We start from the raw sequence: 18,903 nt of genomic DNA, 5'->3' as shown, positions 1-18,903 counted from the left end.
TGGACCTTAGAGTGTAAGCTCCTTGAAGGCAGGGACAATATGTGAATGAAGAATACGTGAAGCGCTGAGTAAATTGACGGCATTCATTTAAGTGCCTGAAATAAATAATAAGAATTTTCTGGACAGCATGTCAGTTACAAAATGCCATTCAACTGGAGCTGCCCCAGATAGTCACATCCTTTATATGATGATTTGTGCCCAGAGAAACCTCCTATTGAGGCATTTATGTGTATGGATCTGCCTCTAGACTGTTCCTCTTCTCATTGAGAGTGTCCTTGGCAGTGGCTGCACATTGGTTCCATCCTGGATCTTTCCTGAGAGTTGCTCCACATTGGCAGCACCCTGGACTTATCCTGGGAGTGGCTCCGCATTGGCTGTATCCCAGACCTTTCCTGGGAGTGGTTGTACAGTGACTGTACCCTGGAGCTTTCCTGGGAGTGGTTCCACACTGGCTGAACCATGGACCTTTCCTGGGAGTGGCTCCGCATTGGCTGCACCTTGGACCTTTCCTGGGAGTGGTTCCACATTGGCTGCAGCCTGAACCTTTCCTGGGAGTGGTTCTACATTGACTACACCCTGGACCTTTCCTGGGAGTGTCTCCACATTGGCTGCACCCTGGACCTTTCCTGGGAGTGGCTCCACATTGGCTGCACCCTGGACCTTTCCTGGGGGTGGCTCCACATTTGCTACACCCTGGACCTTTCCTAGGAGTGGTTCCACATTGGCTGCACCCTGGACCTTTCCTAGGAGTGGTTCCACATTGGCTGCATGCTGGACCTTTCTTGGCAGTAGCTCCACATTAGCTGTACCATGGACCTTTCCTGTGAGTGGCTCCACATTGGCTGCACCCTGGACCTTTCCTGGGTGTGTCTCCACATTGACTGCACCCTGGACCATTCCTGGAAGTGGTTCCACATTGGCTGCACTCTGGACCTTTCTTGGGAGTGGTTTCACATTGGCAGTGGCTGAATGAGAAAAACATAGTCCGTGGTGGAACACAGTCCTACCTACTGACTTTCCTTTTCTCTCACTGCCTTGTATGTGCTTAGTTAGTGCCAACTGTAACGTATTAACGGCCCACAGTCCCAGCCTCTGGGGAGAGAAATAGATTACTGATCGAGATGAGCAGAGGAATTGAGGTATCCTATTCTGTCAAGACCAAACCCAAGTTATGCCACTTAGCTCCGAAGCTTTGGTCCAGCTAACCGACCCAGCTGTCAAGCCCAGACTCCGTTAGCTCACCTAGTTGTCAAACACAGGCCTAGCTAATCCACTCAGGTTTTCAGCCCAAGCCCAGCTAGCCCACTAAGCTGTCAAGCTCAGCATCCAGCTAGTCCACCCAGCAGTTAAGCTTAGACCCACCTAGCCTACTTAGCTTTTCATCTCAGATCCACTCTGCTGTCAAGCTCAGACCCAGCAAGCCCACCCAACTGCTCAGTCCAGTCCCAGATAGCCCATTTACTTGTCATGCCCAGGCTCAGATAGCCCACTCAGCCTTCAAGCTCACACCTATCTAGCACCTTGGTCAAATTCAGACCACGTTAGCCCACCCTGCTGTAAAGCCGAGGTCCAGTTAGCCCATCCAACTGCCCAGTCCAGTACTAGCTAGCCAACTCAGCTTTCCAGCCCAGGCCAACTATCTTATTCAGTTCTCCTGCTCAATTGCCTGCCATGCTTATAGCATACCATTAACACTTCCTGGGGAATCACCTTTGATATAGTTGTACACTGCAATCATACCCTGCCTCAGAGCTTTTTATCCGTGGTGAATATGTGTAATCTAAGTCTCCATACTGTGTATGTATATAAATATTACACCCCCTTAGCCCAGGTGTGTTAGAGTATATAGTGCTACGTGTAGAATTGCGGGCACAGGAATCGGGGACCCAAGAAACAGCACATACTCCGGTGGTAAGTGCTACATTTGACTGAATGGAGGTGTCACAAATCTTTCAAAGCCACATGGGAAGGTTTCCAACAAGTATCAAGCACATTTCTTCTAAGCAGTGCTACAAAAAGACAAATTATAACTAAATTGGCTATCAGTTTTGTTGAAAAATCATAGATGCCTTAATTCCTCTGCTCATCTCGATCAGTATTAAATTTCTGTTCCCCTTGGTGGGAGTGGAGGTGACCCCTCTATGAGGACATACAGTCCATACACACCCAGCACAAGGCGGGGGTCACACTACCAGACGGTTCTCGGGGGTGCAGTTCCTCTGAGCTCCACAAGAGGTGATCTCATTTCTACCCAGACAGGAAGTCTCTATGGTAAACAGGAAGTGATGTCAGGTATAAATAGGAAGTTTTGAGTGAATGGCTCCTTGGAGGAAGTAGAGAAGAGACGTTACTGGAAGTGGCAGCAGAGGAGGCAATAAGATTTTCTATTTACACCCAGTAACCCCCCCATCATGTCTGTCCTCTTCCTCCATTATCATGTACGTCCTCTTCCTCCATTGTCGTGTACATCCTCTTCCTCCATGGTCATGTCCGTCTTCTTCCTCCATTGTCACATCCGTCCTCTTCCTCCATCGTCAGGTCCGTCCTCTTCCTCCATAGTCACTGTGATGTCTTTTATCTCCAGCAGATGATGATACACACATATATAGTGTGGGAACCCAGATTAACCCCTTCGGGGGCAGAACATTCTCCAAATTACACCCCGTAAGTGGGGGAATGGTCTGCCCCTGAAGGGGTTAATCTGTGTTCCCACACTATATGTGTGTGTATCATCATCTGCTGGAGATAAAAGACATCACAGTGACTATAGAGGAAGAGGACGGACCTGACGATGGAGGAACAGGAGGGACGTGACTGGAGGAAGAAGACGGAATATTCTCTTCATTTTGGAGATGTGTCACCTTCTCACCAATCACCTTCTCACCTCATCAGTCTATACTAACTGACTATACCATATTACGGGATGAGGGTTTTATTTAAAGGCGGCTTTATAATGCATTTGTTTGTATTTAATGAGTTTAGGAATAATGAGGAGGAAATAACTATTCCTGATGTCTGAGAAGGTTCAACCCAAGGGATGTGTCTGGATGGTGACTGTATCATTGTGTGTGTCAGGTTCCTATAAGGTGTCAGGGTGTCACTGTCTATTTCTCCATGGAGGAGTGGGAGTATTTAGAAGGACACAAGGACCTCTACAAGGACGTCATGATGGACAATCAGCCGCCCCTCACATCACCGGGTAAGAGGAGACTGTATTGGAAAGGAGAGAGCAGTACGGACTCTCCACCTAGATCCCCCATCATCTGATAAAAACATAGAAACAATGGATTCAGTCAGTGTGTGTGTTTCCTACAGATGGATCCAGTCATGGGAACCCACCAGAGAGATGTCCCCGTCCTCTGTATTCCTGGGATTCCACACAGGAAGGTCACACCATCCCTCACCATCATCAGGTAGATGGATCCAGTCATGGGAACCCACCAGAGAGATGTCCTCTGTATTCCTGGGATTCCACACAGGAAGGTCACACCATTCCTCACCATCATCAGGTAGATGGATCCAGTCATGGGAACCCCCCAGAGAGATGTCCCCATCCTCTGTATTCCCGGGATTCCACAAAAGAAGGTCACACCATCCCCCACCATCATCAGGTAGATGGATCCAGTCATGGGAACCCACCAGAGAGATGTCCTCTGTATTCCTGGGATTCCACACAGGAAGGTCACACCATTCCTCACCATCATCAGGTAGATGGATCCAGTCATGGGAACCCACCAGAGAGATGTCCCCATCCTCTGTATTCCCAGGACTCCACACAGGAAGGTCACACCATCCCTCACCATCAGGTAGGTGATTGACTATCACTGGGCGTTGGGAATTATACACAAATATGTCTGTTACAATGATTTTCTTATTTTATAGAATAGAAACCTTGGGGAATGTAATATTGTTATTAAAAAAGAGATAAAAGAGGAAGATGAAGTTATTGAGGAGTCAAAGATTCCAGAACACAATGATCTGTACCAGGACACCATGGTGGAGTCATCCAGCTACAGGAACCCACCAGAGAGATGTCCCCGTCCTCTGTATTCTTGGGATTCCGCACAGGAAGGTCACACCATCCCTCACCATCATCAGGTAGGTGAGGAACAATTATTAGTAGTTATGATTTATACACAGCATGTTTGTTACAATGAATGTTTTTATTATTCAGACTGGAATCCTCGGGGATGGTAATATTGGTATTAAAGAAGAGTATAAAGAAGAGTATAAAGAGGAAGATGAGGAGTATGGAGTGATGGAGGAGTTTTCTGAAGGACACAAGGATATGATGGAGCCACCTAATACCAGGAACCCACCAGAGAGATGTCCCCGTCCTCTGTATTCCCGGGATTCCACACAGGAAGGTCACAGTTATGGTCAGGTTGGTGGGATGGAGTATCTATAATTATGAAAATAACTTGTGAAAATGATGTGTGGACCCTAAAGGATGATATTTTCTCTCCATCTCTTGGTTTAGGGTGAAGATCTGACAGATATAAAAGTTGAGGTGAAATCAGAAGAAGAGGCATATGTGAAGGATGATCAGCAGTCTATGGAGGAGGATGGAATAACGGGGACATTTATAGAGGAGGACACTCCTACAGAGATCAGCACAGGTGGGTCATGAACACTAAATCCATTCCTCCACCCATACTGCTCACTGATTGTTCCAGAGTATTCTGCATTTTCCTGGTTCTGCCATCCACCTTGTGTCACATGTAAAAGTAGGAAGGGTGATCCTAAGGGAGAGATGTGACTGTATTGGAAAGGGCAGAAAAGTCCACCTTCGAAGAACTAACACCAACCCACGAGCACCCCGGACAGGAAACTACCTCTTGGGGACTTATCCAGGTATGGACTGCTACGTGGAAAAGTAGGACTGAGTTGTCCGGGGACTAGTTCATAAGAGTGGTGGAGGGATATGTCTGTATAGTTTCAGACCCAAGTCACTGAGTGCAGTCTCAGGAGATGGGAGGCAGCAGGGTGGGACCTCTGCAGGTTGTCTCCAGTATCTATTTAAGCTACTAAACACCAATATTATGAGTCTTGACTCTTCTACTCTATAATTTATATTGCATAGTACATACTCCTGACCCCTGCACTATATACTCCATGTTGTACACTACATACTCCTGCCCCCTGCACTATATACTCCATGTTGTACATTACATACTCCTGACCCCTGCACTGTTGTGATGGATTTGGTAAAATGCCTATTTCGTTTCCTATTGAATATATATATATATATACGCTATTTCTATAAGTTTTATAAATATTTACTTTTATACTTTAATACATATGTTGTGTGAATATTTTCTGCCTGCTGGGCTTTGTGGTACTTTAAGAAATCCTTGCTTAAGAAATATTTGCTCACAGGAACAGACCCCCTCCTATCGTGTGATTTGGAAGACAAAAGAATGTTTTTCTCTTTTTAAGATAAGACTGAAGAAGATCACACCTATACCATGACGGAGATTGTTTTCGTGTAAAGTGACCAATCAAAGACTAATATAATGCTTATGCTGTTATCACGTGATGTTCGCATCATTTTTCATATATAAGCTCACGGTTTCATTTCAATAAATTAGAGAGAAGTTTTCACAGACCAAAGGTGTCAGTGTGAGTTTCTTTATGTGCGCACATTCCACAAGCTGGCCAGCGTCATAAATTTTGGACAGGAACAGATAAGCACTGGATCATTAAGTCCATGACTAAAACAATTTGGTGCCAAGAAACCCGGGAACTGAATAATGAACCTGCAGCCAGCCGCCATGAAAAGGCGTTCGGTGTCAGTCAAACTGGACAGGCCGGAGAGCTTGATCACCTCTCGGAGCATGGTAAGATATATTTTGCTATCTTACCATTGCTTATCCTGTCTTTGTTGTTGATTCATACCTGTGCCTAGTACGGCTGCTAAAGGTCAATAAAGGCAGGTAACCTTGTATGCCCGGAGTTTATTTAAATATACCTGCATGTGCTTATCTGTTGCCTGGGTCTCTGTTGTGTGTTTTTATGTATCAGTCTTGAGGTGGAAGAGGAGTGGACCTACTGAGGGTTTTGACACATAATTTCTCTGGGTGTGTGGTAACCTTGTGTGTTGACCACAACAGAGGAGGTGTCGGGTTTACGCGTCACTTTAGTGTGACAGCGTGGTGCCGTAACTGTTTGTGTGGGTTACGATGAGTTACTCAGTGGTCTGTACTCAGAGCCCACCAAGATAGACTGCTATGTTATGTCCTAAATGTGTGTCTGTAAGTTAATGTTTGCCATTCATAACAGAAGGTTGGGGTTTGTTAAGGGTTAAGGAAAGTCTGGACAGCAGCCTGTGAAGTGTCTTAGATTTGTTAGGAAGGACCAGAGACAGGGGGAGATGGGTCAGACGCTGATAAGACCCCTAGAAAGGAATGTTAGCACGTGACCTGGTTGCAGAGAGAGAAAAGGAAAAGTATGTGGAATTAAAGATAAGGAGGTATGGCGGAAAAAGAAAAAAAAGAGAAGAAAGATGTCTTAGTTGACAAACATGTGCTTGAGGACAGCAAGAAGTTTGGTATAATGTAGCCGAAGTTATCCACAAAGAGTAGTGGACAGAACAGGTATTGCTACAGGGGAAAAAAAATAAAAAATAAACTGTTTGTGTGTACCATTAATGTGTTAAAATATTGAAAAGGATTACTGGCATGTCATATTGTGAAGGAAGTGAAGCAGTTAAAGTTATAGTAAGTAGCGAACGTTTGTAAGCTGAAGGTCAGGACTGGCATAAATCATTGTAGGAACAGAGAGGAATGTTATGTGATAAAGGTTTGCTGAACGTGACAGAAGTTTTGTACAGAACTGGAAAAGCGTTGCATAAAGGATAGTTGGAAGAAATTCAAGAAAAAGGCGATTGTATAATGTATGTGTATCATAAAATGGAAGTGTGTGCTAAAACCACCGCCCTATGTTGGAATGTGGGGTGGAGGAGGGGAGGGACAGCACTGCCCTTCATCTAACGCCTACTTTATGCCCACCACCCCAGCCCTGCCCAGCCCACTTCCTGAAGGCAGCCATCTTGCTGCTCCTGTTTTGTCCCTTCCTGCCCTGCCCAGTACACTTCCTGATGGCAGCCATCTTGCTGCTCCTGTTTTGTCCCTTCCTGCCCAGCCCAGTACACTTCCTGGAGGCGGCCATATTGGTACACAGACAAATTAGACAAATGGAAGGCCAATGCCTTGAGTGAGCCGCCTCTACCCAGTGTGTCCGGTCTTACAAGTCAATGGTACATTCTACGTGGCACCGGATGTGCTGAGCAGAATCCCAAGTTGTCTATGGTCCACAGGACCCAAAGATATTGGACGTTTAAAAGGTACCCCCAATTATGGTGGAACTGAAGCCTGGAGCTCCCCTACCCAGGAAACCACAGTACCCACTGAAACCAGCGCAATCCAAGGCCATCTTGAAGCAGGTCAAGTCCCTTGTGGCAAATGGTGCACTCATACTTTGTACCTCTCCATGTAATACGCTTTTGTTCCCGATAAGAAAAGAAGACACCCAAAGGAGAACCAGAGAAGTACAGGAGGATACAGGACCTCCGAGCAGTGAATGAAGCCACTGTCTTAGAGACACCTATCGTTCCAAATCCCCACACTTTACTCACAGGGGTACCTCCGACAGCAAAATATTTCACCGTGTATCTTCCCTGCAGATACTTCTTCGTTGTTTTATCCATGAGGGGCAGCAATACACCTGGGCAGTTATGCCACAAGGGGGCGCAAAATTCCCTGAGCCAGTTTGCCAAAGCCATGACCACCATACTGGGCACGTGGCAAAAGGAACATTCGGCAGTGGTCCTTCTGCAATATGTGGATGACTTTTCCTCTGTGCTGATAACCTGCCCACGGCTGAAGAAGCCTCAGAGAGTTTACTATGTTACTTGGCACACCAAGGCTGTAAGGCCTCTAAACCGAAGTTGCAATGGTGCTCTACAACAGTCGTATTCTTGGGCCACTGCCTCTCACATGGAACAAGGCATCTTACGGAGGAAAGAGTTAAGGCCATCCAGAACTTGCCACTCCCTTTAGGCCAGAAGCCACTCCATGCCTTTCTTGGCCTCATATCCTACTGTAGGTCATGGATTCCTGATGCTTCTTGGTTTATGCAACCACTCTACGATGCTCTCAAGTCTGAGCCTTTCCATCTGTCCGAAGAGGCCGACTCCAACTTTTTGGCTCTAAAACGCTTACTTTCTTCAGCCCCAGCCCTGGTTCTACCAGACTACGAGACACTTTTCAAACTGTTCATGTCTGAACGCCAAGGCCATGGCACAGGAGTATTGGCCTAGTCCCATGGCGACTGCCTACGACCTGTAGGCTCCTACTCATGCCGTTTGAACCCAGTGGCTAGAGGAGCACCGTCGTGTCTGCGTGCAGTTTTCGCTGCTCAAGCTCTGCTGGATAAGACCTCTGATATCGTACTGGGACATGAACTTGTTCTTCTGGCACTGTATGCCAGTGCTGCCATTTTAAACCAAGTCCAACCTAAACATTTGTCCACAGCGAGGCATCTTAGACTACAGTGTTCCCTCCACCTTCCTGATAACGTCACTCTCCTACGTTGCCAAACCCTGAATCCGGCCACTCTCCTCCCAATTGCTGAGGGGGGTAATGAAGGTAATGCAGAAAGTGGAGAGGATGATGGAGCCACTGAGCCTCATAATTGTCTTGAAGTGATGAAAATGGAAATCTTCCATCTCCCCACAGTTAGTGAAACACCTCTGCAGGATCCAGACTTCACTTTCTTTGTTGATGGTTCCAGATATGCAGATGAAGGAGGCAAATATTATACAGGATTTGTGGTCACTACACAGACTCCAGATATGCCTTTGGGATGGCCCATGACTTTGGACCCATATGGAAGGCAAGAGGATTTATGACTGCGGCAGGTACGTCCATAAGACATGGAGCAGCCATTGGACGACTGCTGGAAGCACTCCTTCTACCCATTCAAGTGGCTATTCTGAAGGTAAAAGTTCATGGGAAATTAAACTCTTCAGAAGCCAAAGGCAATAATCTGGCAGATTTGGCGGCAAAACGAGCGGCCATGGGACCACCAGAAATGGAAGGAGAGGTGACCGGAGAGTGGGAACCAATGTTCACCTTACAGACCTTACCTGTGGACAGAAACTACCTCAAGGAACTCCAAGAAGCAGCAAGTCAAGAAGAAAAAGAAAGCTGGAGATGGAGAGGAGCTATTTTCAAAGACGGTCTGTTTGAGTGCAACAAGAGGCTTTGTTTACCCAAGAATATGTTTCCAGCTGTAGTCCAGTGGGCACACGGAGCAGCCCATCTGTCAAAGAGCCTCATGAACTCTGTCATCAACAAGTACGATATAGCGCCTGGAATCACCACATCGACGAACAATTTTTTGCAGAACATGTGCCATCTGTGCAAAGTGCAATCCGGGACGCACAGAGAAGACACCACAGAAACACTTGGCCAAACCCCTATACCCTTTTCAAAGGATACAAATTGATCATATCCAGATGCCAAAGAGTGGGCGGTTGAGTACACCCTAGTGATGTTGGACATGTTTTCCAGTTGGCCAGAGGCCTTTGCTGTAACTAACAGGACTGCTAAAACAACTGTGAAGAAACTCCTCACTGAGGTTGTATGCAGATATGGGCTTCCAGAGGTGATAGAGAGTGACCAGGGCCCCGCTTTCACAGCTTCAGTAACCAAAGAAATATGGGCGGCATTAGGAGTCACTCTGGCGTTCCATACCCCCTATCACCCCCAAAGTAGTGGGAAAATAGAAAGAATGCTAAAAGTAGCCCAAGAGACTGGCATGAGTTGGCCAGACAGTCTGCTTATTGCCCTATTTAGTGTCAGATACACACCAAGAGAGAACACTCCCTATCCTCTTATGAGATTTTGTTTAGCTCAGCCCCCAGATTTGGTTGTTATTTTCCACAACAGTTGCAATTACAATTTGATGTGTTAACTGATTATGTGACTGTATTATCACGTGAATTAACCCGTATCCATGTCCAAGTGTTTTCTCCATTCCAGATTCTGAGTCAGATACAGGAACTCACAGCCTATTACCCGGAGATTGGGTATTAGTAAAGACATTTATGAGGAAACATTCCCTTGAGCCAAGATATGATGGTCCATTCCAAGTTCTGCTGACCACAGCCCCTTCTGACAAGGTGGCCAGGAAGAACACTTGGATACACGCCTCCCACTGCAAGAAAGTCCCAAACCCTGAGGGAAAGGTGTCATCTACACCATGACAACTATGTTGTATATCCTTTTTCTAATGAGTCTGACAGAGGCTCAACAGGTGGATATCACCGAAATAGGTGACACCACTATATTTTGGTACAACTCATCCAACACTCATGTAGCTATTTACACCTTTGATTTCTGTAGTACAGATCCCATGTGGTGCTATGACCGTAATCTATATGATCTTGACACAACGAGCATGTTCCGATAGTAGTGACCAGGTATACATATGTGTCATGGATGATTACTGGGGACCAAAAGATTAGAATAAGATTGGAAGGGATTTGGACTGGTGAGTATGCCCTTGTAAAGGCCATTATGCCTCTCCACATCCTAGCAGAGAATATCCCTGACCCAACGCCTGGCCGTAGGAGGAAACAAAAAGCTCCTTCTGGCAGTTTTGACCCACATGTGTATAGATGCTATTGGAGTCCCAAGGGGGGTGCCTAATAAATTTAAAGCCAGAGACCAAGTAAAGCAGGTTTTGAATCCCTGATTCCCATGATAGCTGTTAATAAAAATGTAGATTAGATAAATTACATATACTACAACCAACAGAGGTTTGTGAATTACACCAGGGATGCCCTTCAAGGAATCGTTGACCAGTTAGCCCCTACATCCTACATGACATTACAGAATAGAATGGCTCTGGACATGATTTTAGCAGAAAAAGGAGGTGTCTGTAAAATGATAGAAGGAACCGGAACATGTTGTACATATATTCCTGACAATACTGGCCTGAATGGTAAAATTACTCTGTCTATAAAGAAATTGGAAGATCTGTCAGTTGAGTTGAAAAAGAATTCAGGGATCACAGACTTGTGGGATCAATATTTCAGTTGGATGAGTGGGTGGCAAAAGATACTTGCCCAAATAGGGGTAACTGTACTAATAATTCTGATTCTCCTGGTCCTGGTTGTATGCTGTGTTATACCATGTGTGAGGAAATTGATGAGCAAAGCTGTAGACAACAGTACACCTATCTTCCTGAACCAGGAGCAAGAGGATCCCCACATGATGGATGAAGAAAAACCTTATACCCCATTACGGTCCCTCCCCGCCAATAGTAATCTCACAATTTTGTAGGGATAGCATCTGACTTCCTTATGTACAAAGTCTGTGGCAAGGGAGGTGATGAAATAGTCATCACTTGTCTAACGTACAGTATAAAAGAGTTCCAAGGTACATAAGGACAGATGAGCTAGGCTTTATAGGGACAGAGTAAAATAGTCATTTTAAGGGGGGACTGTGATGGATTTGGTAAAATGCCTATTTCGTTTCCTATTGAATATATATATATATATATACGCTATTTCTATAAGTTTTATAAATATTTACTTTTATACTTTAATACATATGTTGTGTGAATATTTTCTGCCTGCTGGGCTTTGTGGTACTTTAAGAAATCCTTGCTTAAGAAATATTTGCTCACAGGAACAGACCCCCTCCTATCGTGTGATTTGGAAGACAAAAGAATGTTTTTCTCTTTTTAAGATAAGACTGAAGAAGATCACACCTATACCATGACGGAGATTGTTTTCGTGTAAAGTGACCAATCAAAGACTAATATAATGCTTATGCTGTTATCACGTGATGTTCGCATCATTTTTCATATATAAGCTCACGGTTTCATTTCAATAAATTAGAGAGAAGTTTTCACAGACCAAAGGTGTCAGTGTGAGTTTCTTTATGTGCGCACATTCCACAAGCTGGCCAGCGTCATAAATTTTGGACAGGAACAGATAAGCACTGGATGATTAAGTCCATGACTAAAACACTGTATACTCCATGTTGTACATTACATAATTCTGATACTATATAGTCCTCACTGCTGTATTTTATGTTCATGTTGAACATTATTAGGACTTGACCTCAGCACTCTGATATACACATAATATGTCTTCTTCTCTGTTCCCCCCATTTCCTACCAGCTGGACATTTTATATTGGATGATGTGATTGGAGCACAGACTGTTACATGGTGATAATAATGTGATCACATCCTCCAACCAGAAAGTGATAATGAGGGAGGAGCCAATAACCCAATAATGGTGGTCTTCAGGATGGGGAAAGGAGTCAATACCCCAGTGATGGTGGTCTTCAGGATGGGGGATGAGCCAATACCCCAATGATGGTGGTCTTCAGGATGGGGGATGAGCCAATACCCTTATGATGGTGGTCTTCAGAATGGGGGATGAGCCAATACACCAGTGATGGTGGTCTTCAGGATGGGGGATGAGCCAATACATCAATGATGGTGGTCTTCAGGATCAGTCCAGATTTCCTCTTGGTTGTTCTCCCCTCATACTCACCTTTGACCTCTGGTTGGACTAAATCAGGAAGTGCAGTGCTTCTTGTGTTGGGAAGATGGCGATGAGTGATAGAGGGGGTGGGGACCCACGTCCTATAATCCCCTCCTCACTGTCCCTCCTATAAAAGACAGTTCTGGTTGTTTCCTCACTCTCTGACTAAGGTCCATGAGTAAAGAAATGATCTGGTAGGAGATCAGAGGAGCCATTTCCTAGTTCCTTTGAGGGTGGAATTGTAAGCTCCACAGAGACCAAGCTGCCTGATGTGGGCGGAGTCCTGGTTCGGGGGAACCAATCAGCTCCTGTCTAGTAATCCTCCTTTGTCTTTGTATTTTAGTCCATGGCTGGGAGATGAGGAAAACCTCAGAGGATTGTCTCGCTTTGCCTCCAGACTGGAAAGTAGAAGATGAGGACATCACACAGTATAGTCCAGGAGAAAACCCGGCTCCCTCCAATGTCCATCTGGTACCACCCAGTGTAGATGGACCATCGGATTCCTCGTATCCTGAGGAACCTCAGACTGTGCGGGACCGGGCCAGCCTACCAACAGGGAAGAGCTTCTCCTGTCCTGAGTGCGGGAAATGTTTCCGGTTCAAGTATAAATTTAATGAGCATAAAAAATATCACACAGGTGAGAAGTCGTATCCCTGCACCGATTGTGGGAAATGTTTCTATACTATATGCCGTCTTAATGAGCATAAACGATTTCACACGGGTGAGAAGGCGTATTCCTGTCCTGAGTGCGGGAAATGTTTCCATTTTAAATCTGGTCTTGATGTTCATAAACGATCTCACACGGGCGAGAAGCCGTATTCCTGTCCTAAGTGCGGGAAATGTTTTTCAAGGAAGTGTAATCTTTACACACATCAGAGATATCACACAGGGGAGAAGCTACATTCGTGTCCTGAGTGCGGGAAATGTTTTGTACAAAAATCAGACCTTGTGGCACATCAGAGATTGCACACAGGTGAAAAGCCATATTCCTGTCCCGAGTGCGGGAAATGTTTCTCACAGAAGTCCAGTCTTTCCCAACATCAGAAATTGCACACGGGAAAAACCCTATTCCTGTGTGGAGTGCGGGAAATGTTTTTCATTTAAATCCTATCTTAACAAACATCAGAGATTGCACACTTTGCCTCGTTCCTGTCCTGAGTACGGGAATGGTCACTCACAGAAGTCCTCTGCTTACAGTCATCTGAGATTGGACACAAAGGAGAACGAACTTTCCTGGTCTGACTGAGGGAAATGTTCCTCACTGAAGTCCTGTCTTCTTGGTCATCAGGGGTCCCACACAACTCTGGAGGTGTATTAGTGCCTTGAGTGCGGGAAATGTCTTTTAGATGAATGTTGCTGGACATCCCAACTCTCATGTGGGGAAGAAGCACACCCGGATATACACCTCAGATATACTCCATAGCTGATCTTCCTCATGGAAGAAACAGTTGATAAGGAGGTCAGAGGTCATCAAAGACATGGATGAAGTGTGGGACCGAGTTGGCTATTGGTAGAAGGAGGAGAATAAAAATGGCGTCCTGACTTGTCATTGGCTGAACCTTTTAAAAAATTGTTCTGCAACAAAACGCATGGTTCTTTGTTCCCATGTGTTTGGTGCCGGCAAAAGGTGCATAGGGGTGCCACTAGGAATAACGTCACACCGCATGCCTGAAAATGGGCCAAAGTGTCATTTTACATTGCAGGAACACATGCAGAGCACAAAGGTCTACCTAGTGTAAGAGAGAGAGGAAGCTAAGGGGGTCTGAAGAGAAGATGGGAAGTCAGGGGGTCTGAGGAGGAGGGAAGGATGGGGTGGTCTGAGGAGAAGATGGGAAGTCAGGGGGTCTGAGGAGAAGGGGAGGATCGGGGGTCTGAGGAGAAGATGGGGGAGACTGAGGAGGAGGGGAAGATTGGGGGTCTGAGGAGGAGGGGAGGATCGGGGGACTGAGGAGAAGATGGGGGAGGTCTGAGGAGGAGGGGAGGATCGGGGGTCTGAGGAGGAGGAGGGGAGGATTGGGGGTCTGAGGAGAAGATGGGGGAGGTCTGAGGGGAGGATCGGGGGTCCGAGGAGAAGATGGGGGGGGTCTGAGGAGGAGGGAAGGATGGGGTGGTCTGAGGAGAAGATGGGAAGTCAGGGGGGCTCTGAGGAGGAGGGGAAGATCTGGGGGGTCTGAGGAGGAGGGAAGGATGGGGGGGGTCTGAGGGGGGGCTGGAGAGAAGATGGGAAGTCTGGGGGGGGGGGGCTAAGGAGGAGAGAATCTAGGGTCTCAGATATGGGGGGTATAAGGAGGAGAGGGGAGGTCTGGGGGGTTTGAGAAGAGGGAGGGTCTGAGGGACATCTGAAAAGGGTGGGGACCCGAGGAGGGGGAAATCTGGGGGTCTGAGGAGGAGAGGGGAAGTCTGGGAGGGAATTGAAGAGGAAGGGTGTGAGAAGCTTAAGGGAGGTCAGTGGGGGGTGCATGAGGAGAAGAGAGGAGGGCTGGGGTGGGGGGTCTGAGTAGGAGAGAGGAGGACTGGGGAGAGTATGAGGAGGATAGAGGAGGTCTGGTGGGGAGGGTCTGAGGAGCAGGGGAGGGCTGAGGAGGAGAGAGGAGATCTGGGGAGGGTCGGAGGTGGAGGGGGCTGAAGAGGAGAGGGGAGGTCTCAGGAGGAGAGAGGGGGGCTGGGGGGTGTCTGAGGAGGAGAGAGGAGTTCGGGGGAGAGTATGAGGAGGCTAGAGGAGGTCTGGTGGGGAGGGTTGGAGGTGGAGGGGGGCTGAAGAGGAGAGGGGAGGTCTGAGGAGGACAGAGGGGGTCTGGGAGGGGGGTGTCTGAGGAGGAGAGAGGAGGTCTGGTGGGGAGGGTTGGAGGTGGAGGGGGGCTAAAAAGGAGAGGGGAGGTCTAAGGAGGAGAGGAGGCCTGGGGGGGGGGTGTCTGAGGAGGAGAGAGGAGGTCTGGGGAGAGTATGAGGAGAATAGAGGAGGTCTGGTGGGGAGGATTGGAGGAAGGGGGCTGAAGAGGAGAGAAGGGAGGTCTGAAACGGAGAGAGGAGGTCTGGGTTGGAGGTGTCTGAGGAGGAGAGAAGAGGTCTGGGGAGAGTATGAGGAAGAGAGAGGAGGTCTGGGGGGGTGTCTGAGGAGAAGAGAGGAGGTCTGGGGGGGGTGTATGAGGAGGAGGACTGGGGTGGGGGGGTCTGGGGAGAGTATGAGGAGGTCTGGGGGGGGGGTCTGAGGAGGAGGACTGGGGTGGGGGGGTCTGGGGAGAGTATGAGGAGGTCTGGGGGGGGGTCTGAGGAGGAGGACTGGGGTGGGGGGGTCTGGGGAGAGTATGAGGAGGTCTGGTGGGGAGGGGCGGAGATGGTGGGGAGCTGAAGAGATGAGGGGAACTTTGAGGAAGGGCAGAGGGAATCTCTGGGGCTGAATTGTCTTTCCTGTACTCACAGATCTGGAATTTGAAGGCAGCTTCTTCCCCGGTCCAGTCATATGTGATATGCCACATGATGAGGGGAGAGAGAAAGAAGAGCTGTCTGTCCTCACTCCTCCTCAGTGCTGTGCTGAGACTGAGATGAGTTCTCAGTCTCAGCACGGGCTCTCTATGGCCACCTACAGGCTGGACGGTTACTGTTCCTGACAGGAGGACCCTGATTCACTATTGGGCATGGGCGCATATTCGTGGGCGAACGCCCAATTTTCATGGGCGACCGTCTATTTTTTACCCTGCAACCAAATTCACTATTGACCAGAGCCCATAGCAGATGCCCAATCTAATTCACAAAAAGACACACGCCCGGAATCAGACTCACAAAGCAGACTTGCTAAGAAGCACATCTAACACCATGAAAAATCACTGCAGAGACATGTTCACTTAGAAATTTGCTTTGCCAAATATCAGGACTTCACTTTAAACAATATCTATTTCCAAAAAAATTAAGAATGTGTTAAAAATCGTTTTTTTCAAGCAAATCGACACAGTAAAAATCTAGACGCCCGTGCAGTGTCTTTGGCAGCTAGAACTGAGCATGTGCAGAACACATTTTAGACCTCTGCCATGGGCGTTTATTTTTTAGCCACTGACTAATAGTGAATCTTACTGTGGATTCCTCTGACAGCCGGCACTCGGTCGTGACTACTGTGTTTAATAAACAGCACTCGGCATATCTTCATGTAATCTAATTAGATTTCCTTAGTTCTAGTGATTCTATTTTTGTTTCTTATCCTTTATAATTATTTCTGTAATGATTTTACTTATTTTGAAGGTCTAGATAATATTTATTTTGACAGCTGAATGTAAAAATGAAGGTCCGCAATAAAAAAAAAACAAAAAAAAAACAGCGTGGGTCCCCCCTCTAATCCTTACCAAGCCCTTCAGGTCTGGTATGGATATTAAGGGGGAACTCCACGTCGAAATTTAAAAAAAAAAACAGCGTGGGTCCCCCTCAATATCCTTACCAGACCCTTATCCGATCATGCAGCCCGGCAGGTCAGGAAAGGGGGACGACGACGAGCGAGCACCCCCCCCTGAACCATACCAGGCCACATGCCCTCAACATGGGGGGGGTGCTTTGGGGCAAGGGGGGCTCCCCCCCCAAAGCACCTTGTCCCCATGTTGATGAGGACAAGGGCCTCTTCCCCACAACCCTGGCCGGTGGTTGTGGGGGTCTGCGGGCGGGGGGCTTATCAGAATCTGGAAGCCCCCTTTAACAAGGGGGCCCCCAGATCCCGGCCCCCCCTCCCCTACGTGAATGATTCTGCGGTACACGGTCCGCAGACTCATTCACAAAAAAACTAAGTGTGGTGTAAAAAAAACACAGTACAGGGTCTTTGACAAGTCCTTTATTAAAACAATGTCCCCCGAAGTAGATCCAACGTCAATCGCGGCGGCAGGGACCTGAAAAAAAAAAAAAAGGTTCCGCTCCCGTCCGAAGCTTCCAGCCTTGTGAAGAAAAGCCTAGCTGACATTTCTTATATAGGTATGGGCCGGGGGCATCATCCCAGTGACCCGCCCCATGTCACATGCTTGCTGTTCCCGGCTGGCCCCCTCTGCCCCAAAGCACCCCCCCCATGTTGAGGGCATGTGGCCTGGTATGGTTCAGGAGGGGGGGGCGCTCGCTCGTCCCCCCCCTTTCCTGACCTGCCGGGCTGCATGCTCGGATAAGGGTCTGGTATGGATATTGAGGGGGACCCACGCTGTTTTTTTTTAAATTTCAGCGTGGAGTTCCCCCTTAATATCCATACCAGACCTGAAGGGCTTGGTATGGATGAGAGGGGGGACACCACGCTGTTTTTTTTATTATTTATTTAATTCACGGAAATAATTTTAAATTCAGCTGTCAGTGGGAAACCCCGATGACAGCTGAAACATCCCTTCTGTCCCTGCAGAGAGCTCCGCTATTATATTTGACATTAAAAAGTATAGAGACTGCAACATTGTATCTATTTGTATCCATTTCGGATATAGATGTTTTTATTTGGATACAAATAGATACAATGTTGCAACCTTTATACTTTTTAATGTCAAATATAATAGCGCAGCTCTCTGCAGGGACAGAAGTAATTACTTTGCTATTATATTTGCCGGCCGTAGATGGGGCGAAAATCGAACAATTTTTTTTACCATTGGTGGTAACGTGGGCCCATTGAACAACCGATTTTCTTTTTTTTCTAAACGGTCAGTTTTCGCCCCATCTATGGCCTGCATTTTTCTTTTTCTTATTCTTTTTTTTTTATTCTTCTTTTTCATTTTCTTCTTATTTTTCTTGCAGGTCATGGCTCATGTGCAGATTTTTTATCTGTTAAAAGATCAACCAAAATCGGCCAATTTGTATCCAAATTTACCAATTAAAAAAAGTTGCAAAATCCCCAAAAATGGCTGACCAATTAACCCACTAACGGCCTGAAAATCAGCCGATTTTTTTTTTGCGTACGATTTTAGACCCATCTAAAGCAGGCCATAGATGGGTCTAAAATCGGCCGATTTTTCTGCCGAAAAAAAAATCGAACGATTTTCGGGCCGTTAGTGGGTTAATTGGTCAGCCGTTTTTCAGGATTTTATTTATCAGTAAATTTGGAACAAAAAATTTCCAACTTTACTGGTAAACAAAATATGCTAAAATCCCCAAAAATGGCCGACCAATTATCCCACTAACGGAAGAGGCCCTTGTCCCCATTAACATGGGGACAAGGTGCTTTGGGGGGAGCCCCCCTGCCCCAAAGCACCCCCCCATGTTGAGGGCATGTGGCCTGGTATGGTTCAGGAGGGGGGGCGCTCGCTCGTCCCCCCCCTTTTTCCTAACCTGCCGGGATGCATGCTCAGATAAGGGTCTGGTATGGATTTTGGGGGGATCCCCAAGCTGTTTTTT

At 47.0% G+C, this 18,903-nt stretch overlaps 1 protein-coding gene across 1 annotated transcript; it reads left to right on the top strand.

Moving 5' to 3' along the window:
* The first annotated feature begins 2,309 nt into the window (after positions 1-2,309).
* On the top strand, positions 2,310-14,356 carry LOC149443152 (uncharacterized). Its single transcript, XM_089655852.1, has 7 exons — positions 2,310-2,438; positions 3,076-3,199; positions 3,316-3,806; positions 3,883-4,098; positions 4,175-4,384; positions 4,481-4,619; positions 12,911-14,356. The coding sequence occupies exons 1-7, from the start codon at positions 2,412-2,414 to the stop codon at positions 13,669-13,671; spliced, it is 1,968 nt and encodes a 655-aa protein (XP_089511978.1). The 5' UTR covers positions 2,310-2,411; the 3' UTR covers positions 13,672-14,356.
* The last annotated feature ends 4,547 nt before the right edge of the window (positions 14,357-18,903 follow it).

This window comes from Staurois parvus, unplaced genomic scaffold, assembly GCF_062004578.1.
Source record: "Staurois parvus isolate SC_StPar_1 unplaced genomic scaffold, SC_StPar_1.0 ptg000874l, whole genome shotgun sequence".
In the NCBI taxonomy this organism is placed as follows: domain Eukaryota; kingdom Metazoa; phylum Chordata; class Amphibia; order Anura; family Ranidae; genus Staurois; species Staurois parvus.
Note: the sequence above shows the minus strand (reverse complement) of the source record. Positions and strands in the feature narration are given on the sequence as shown.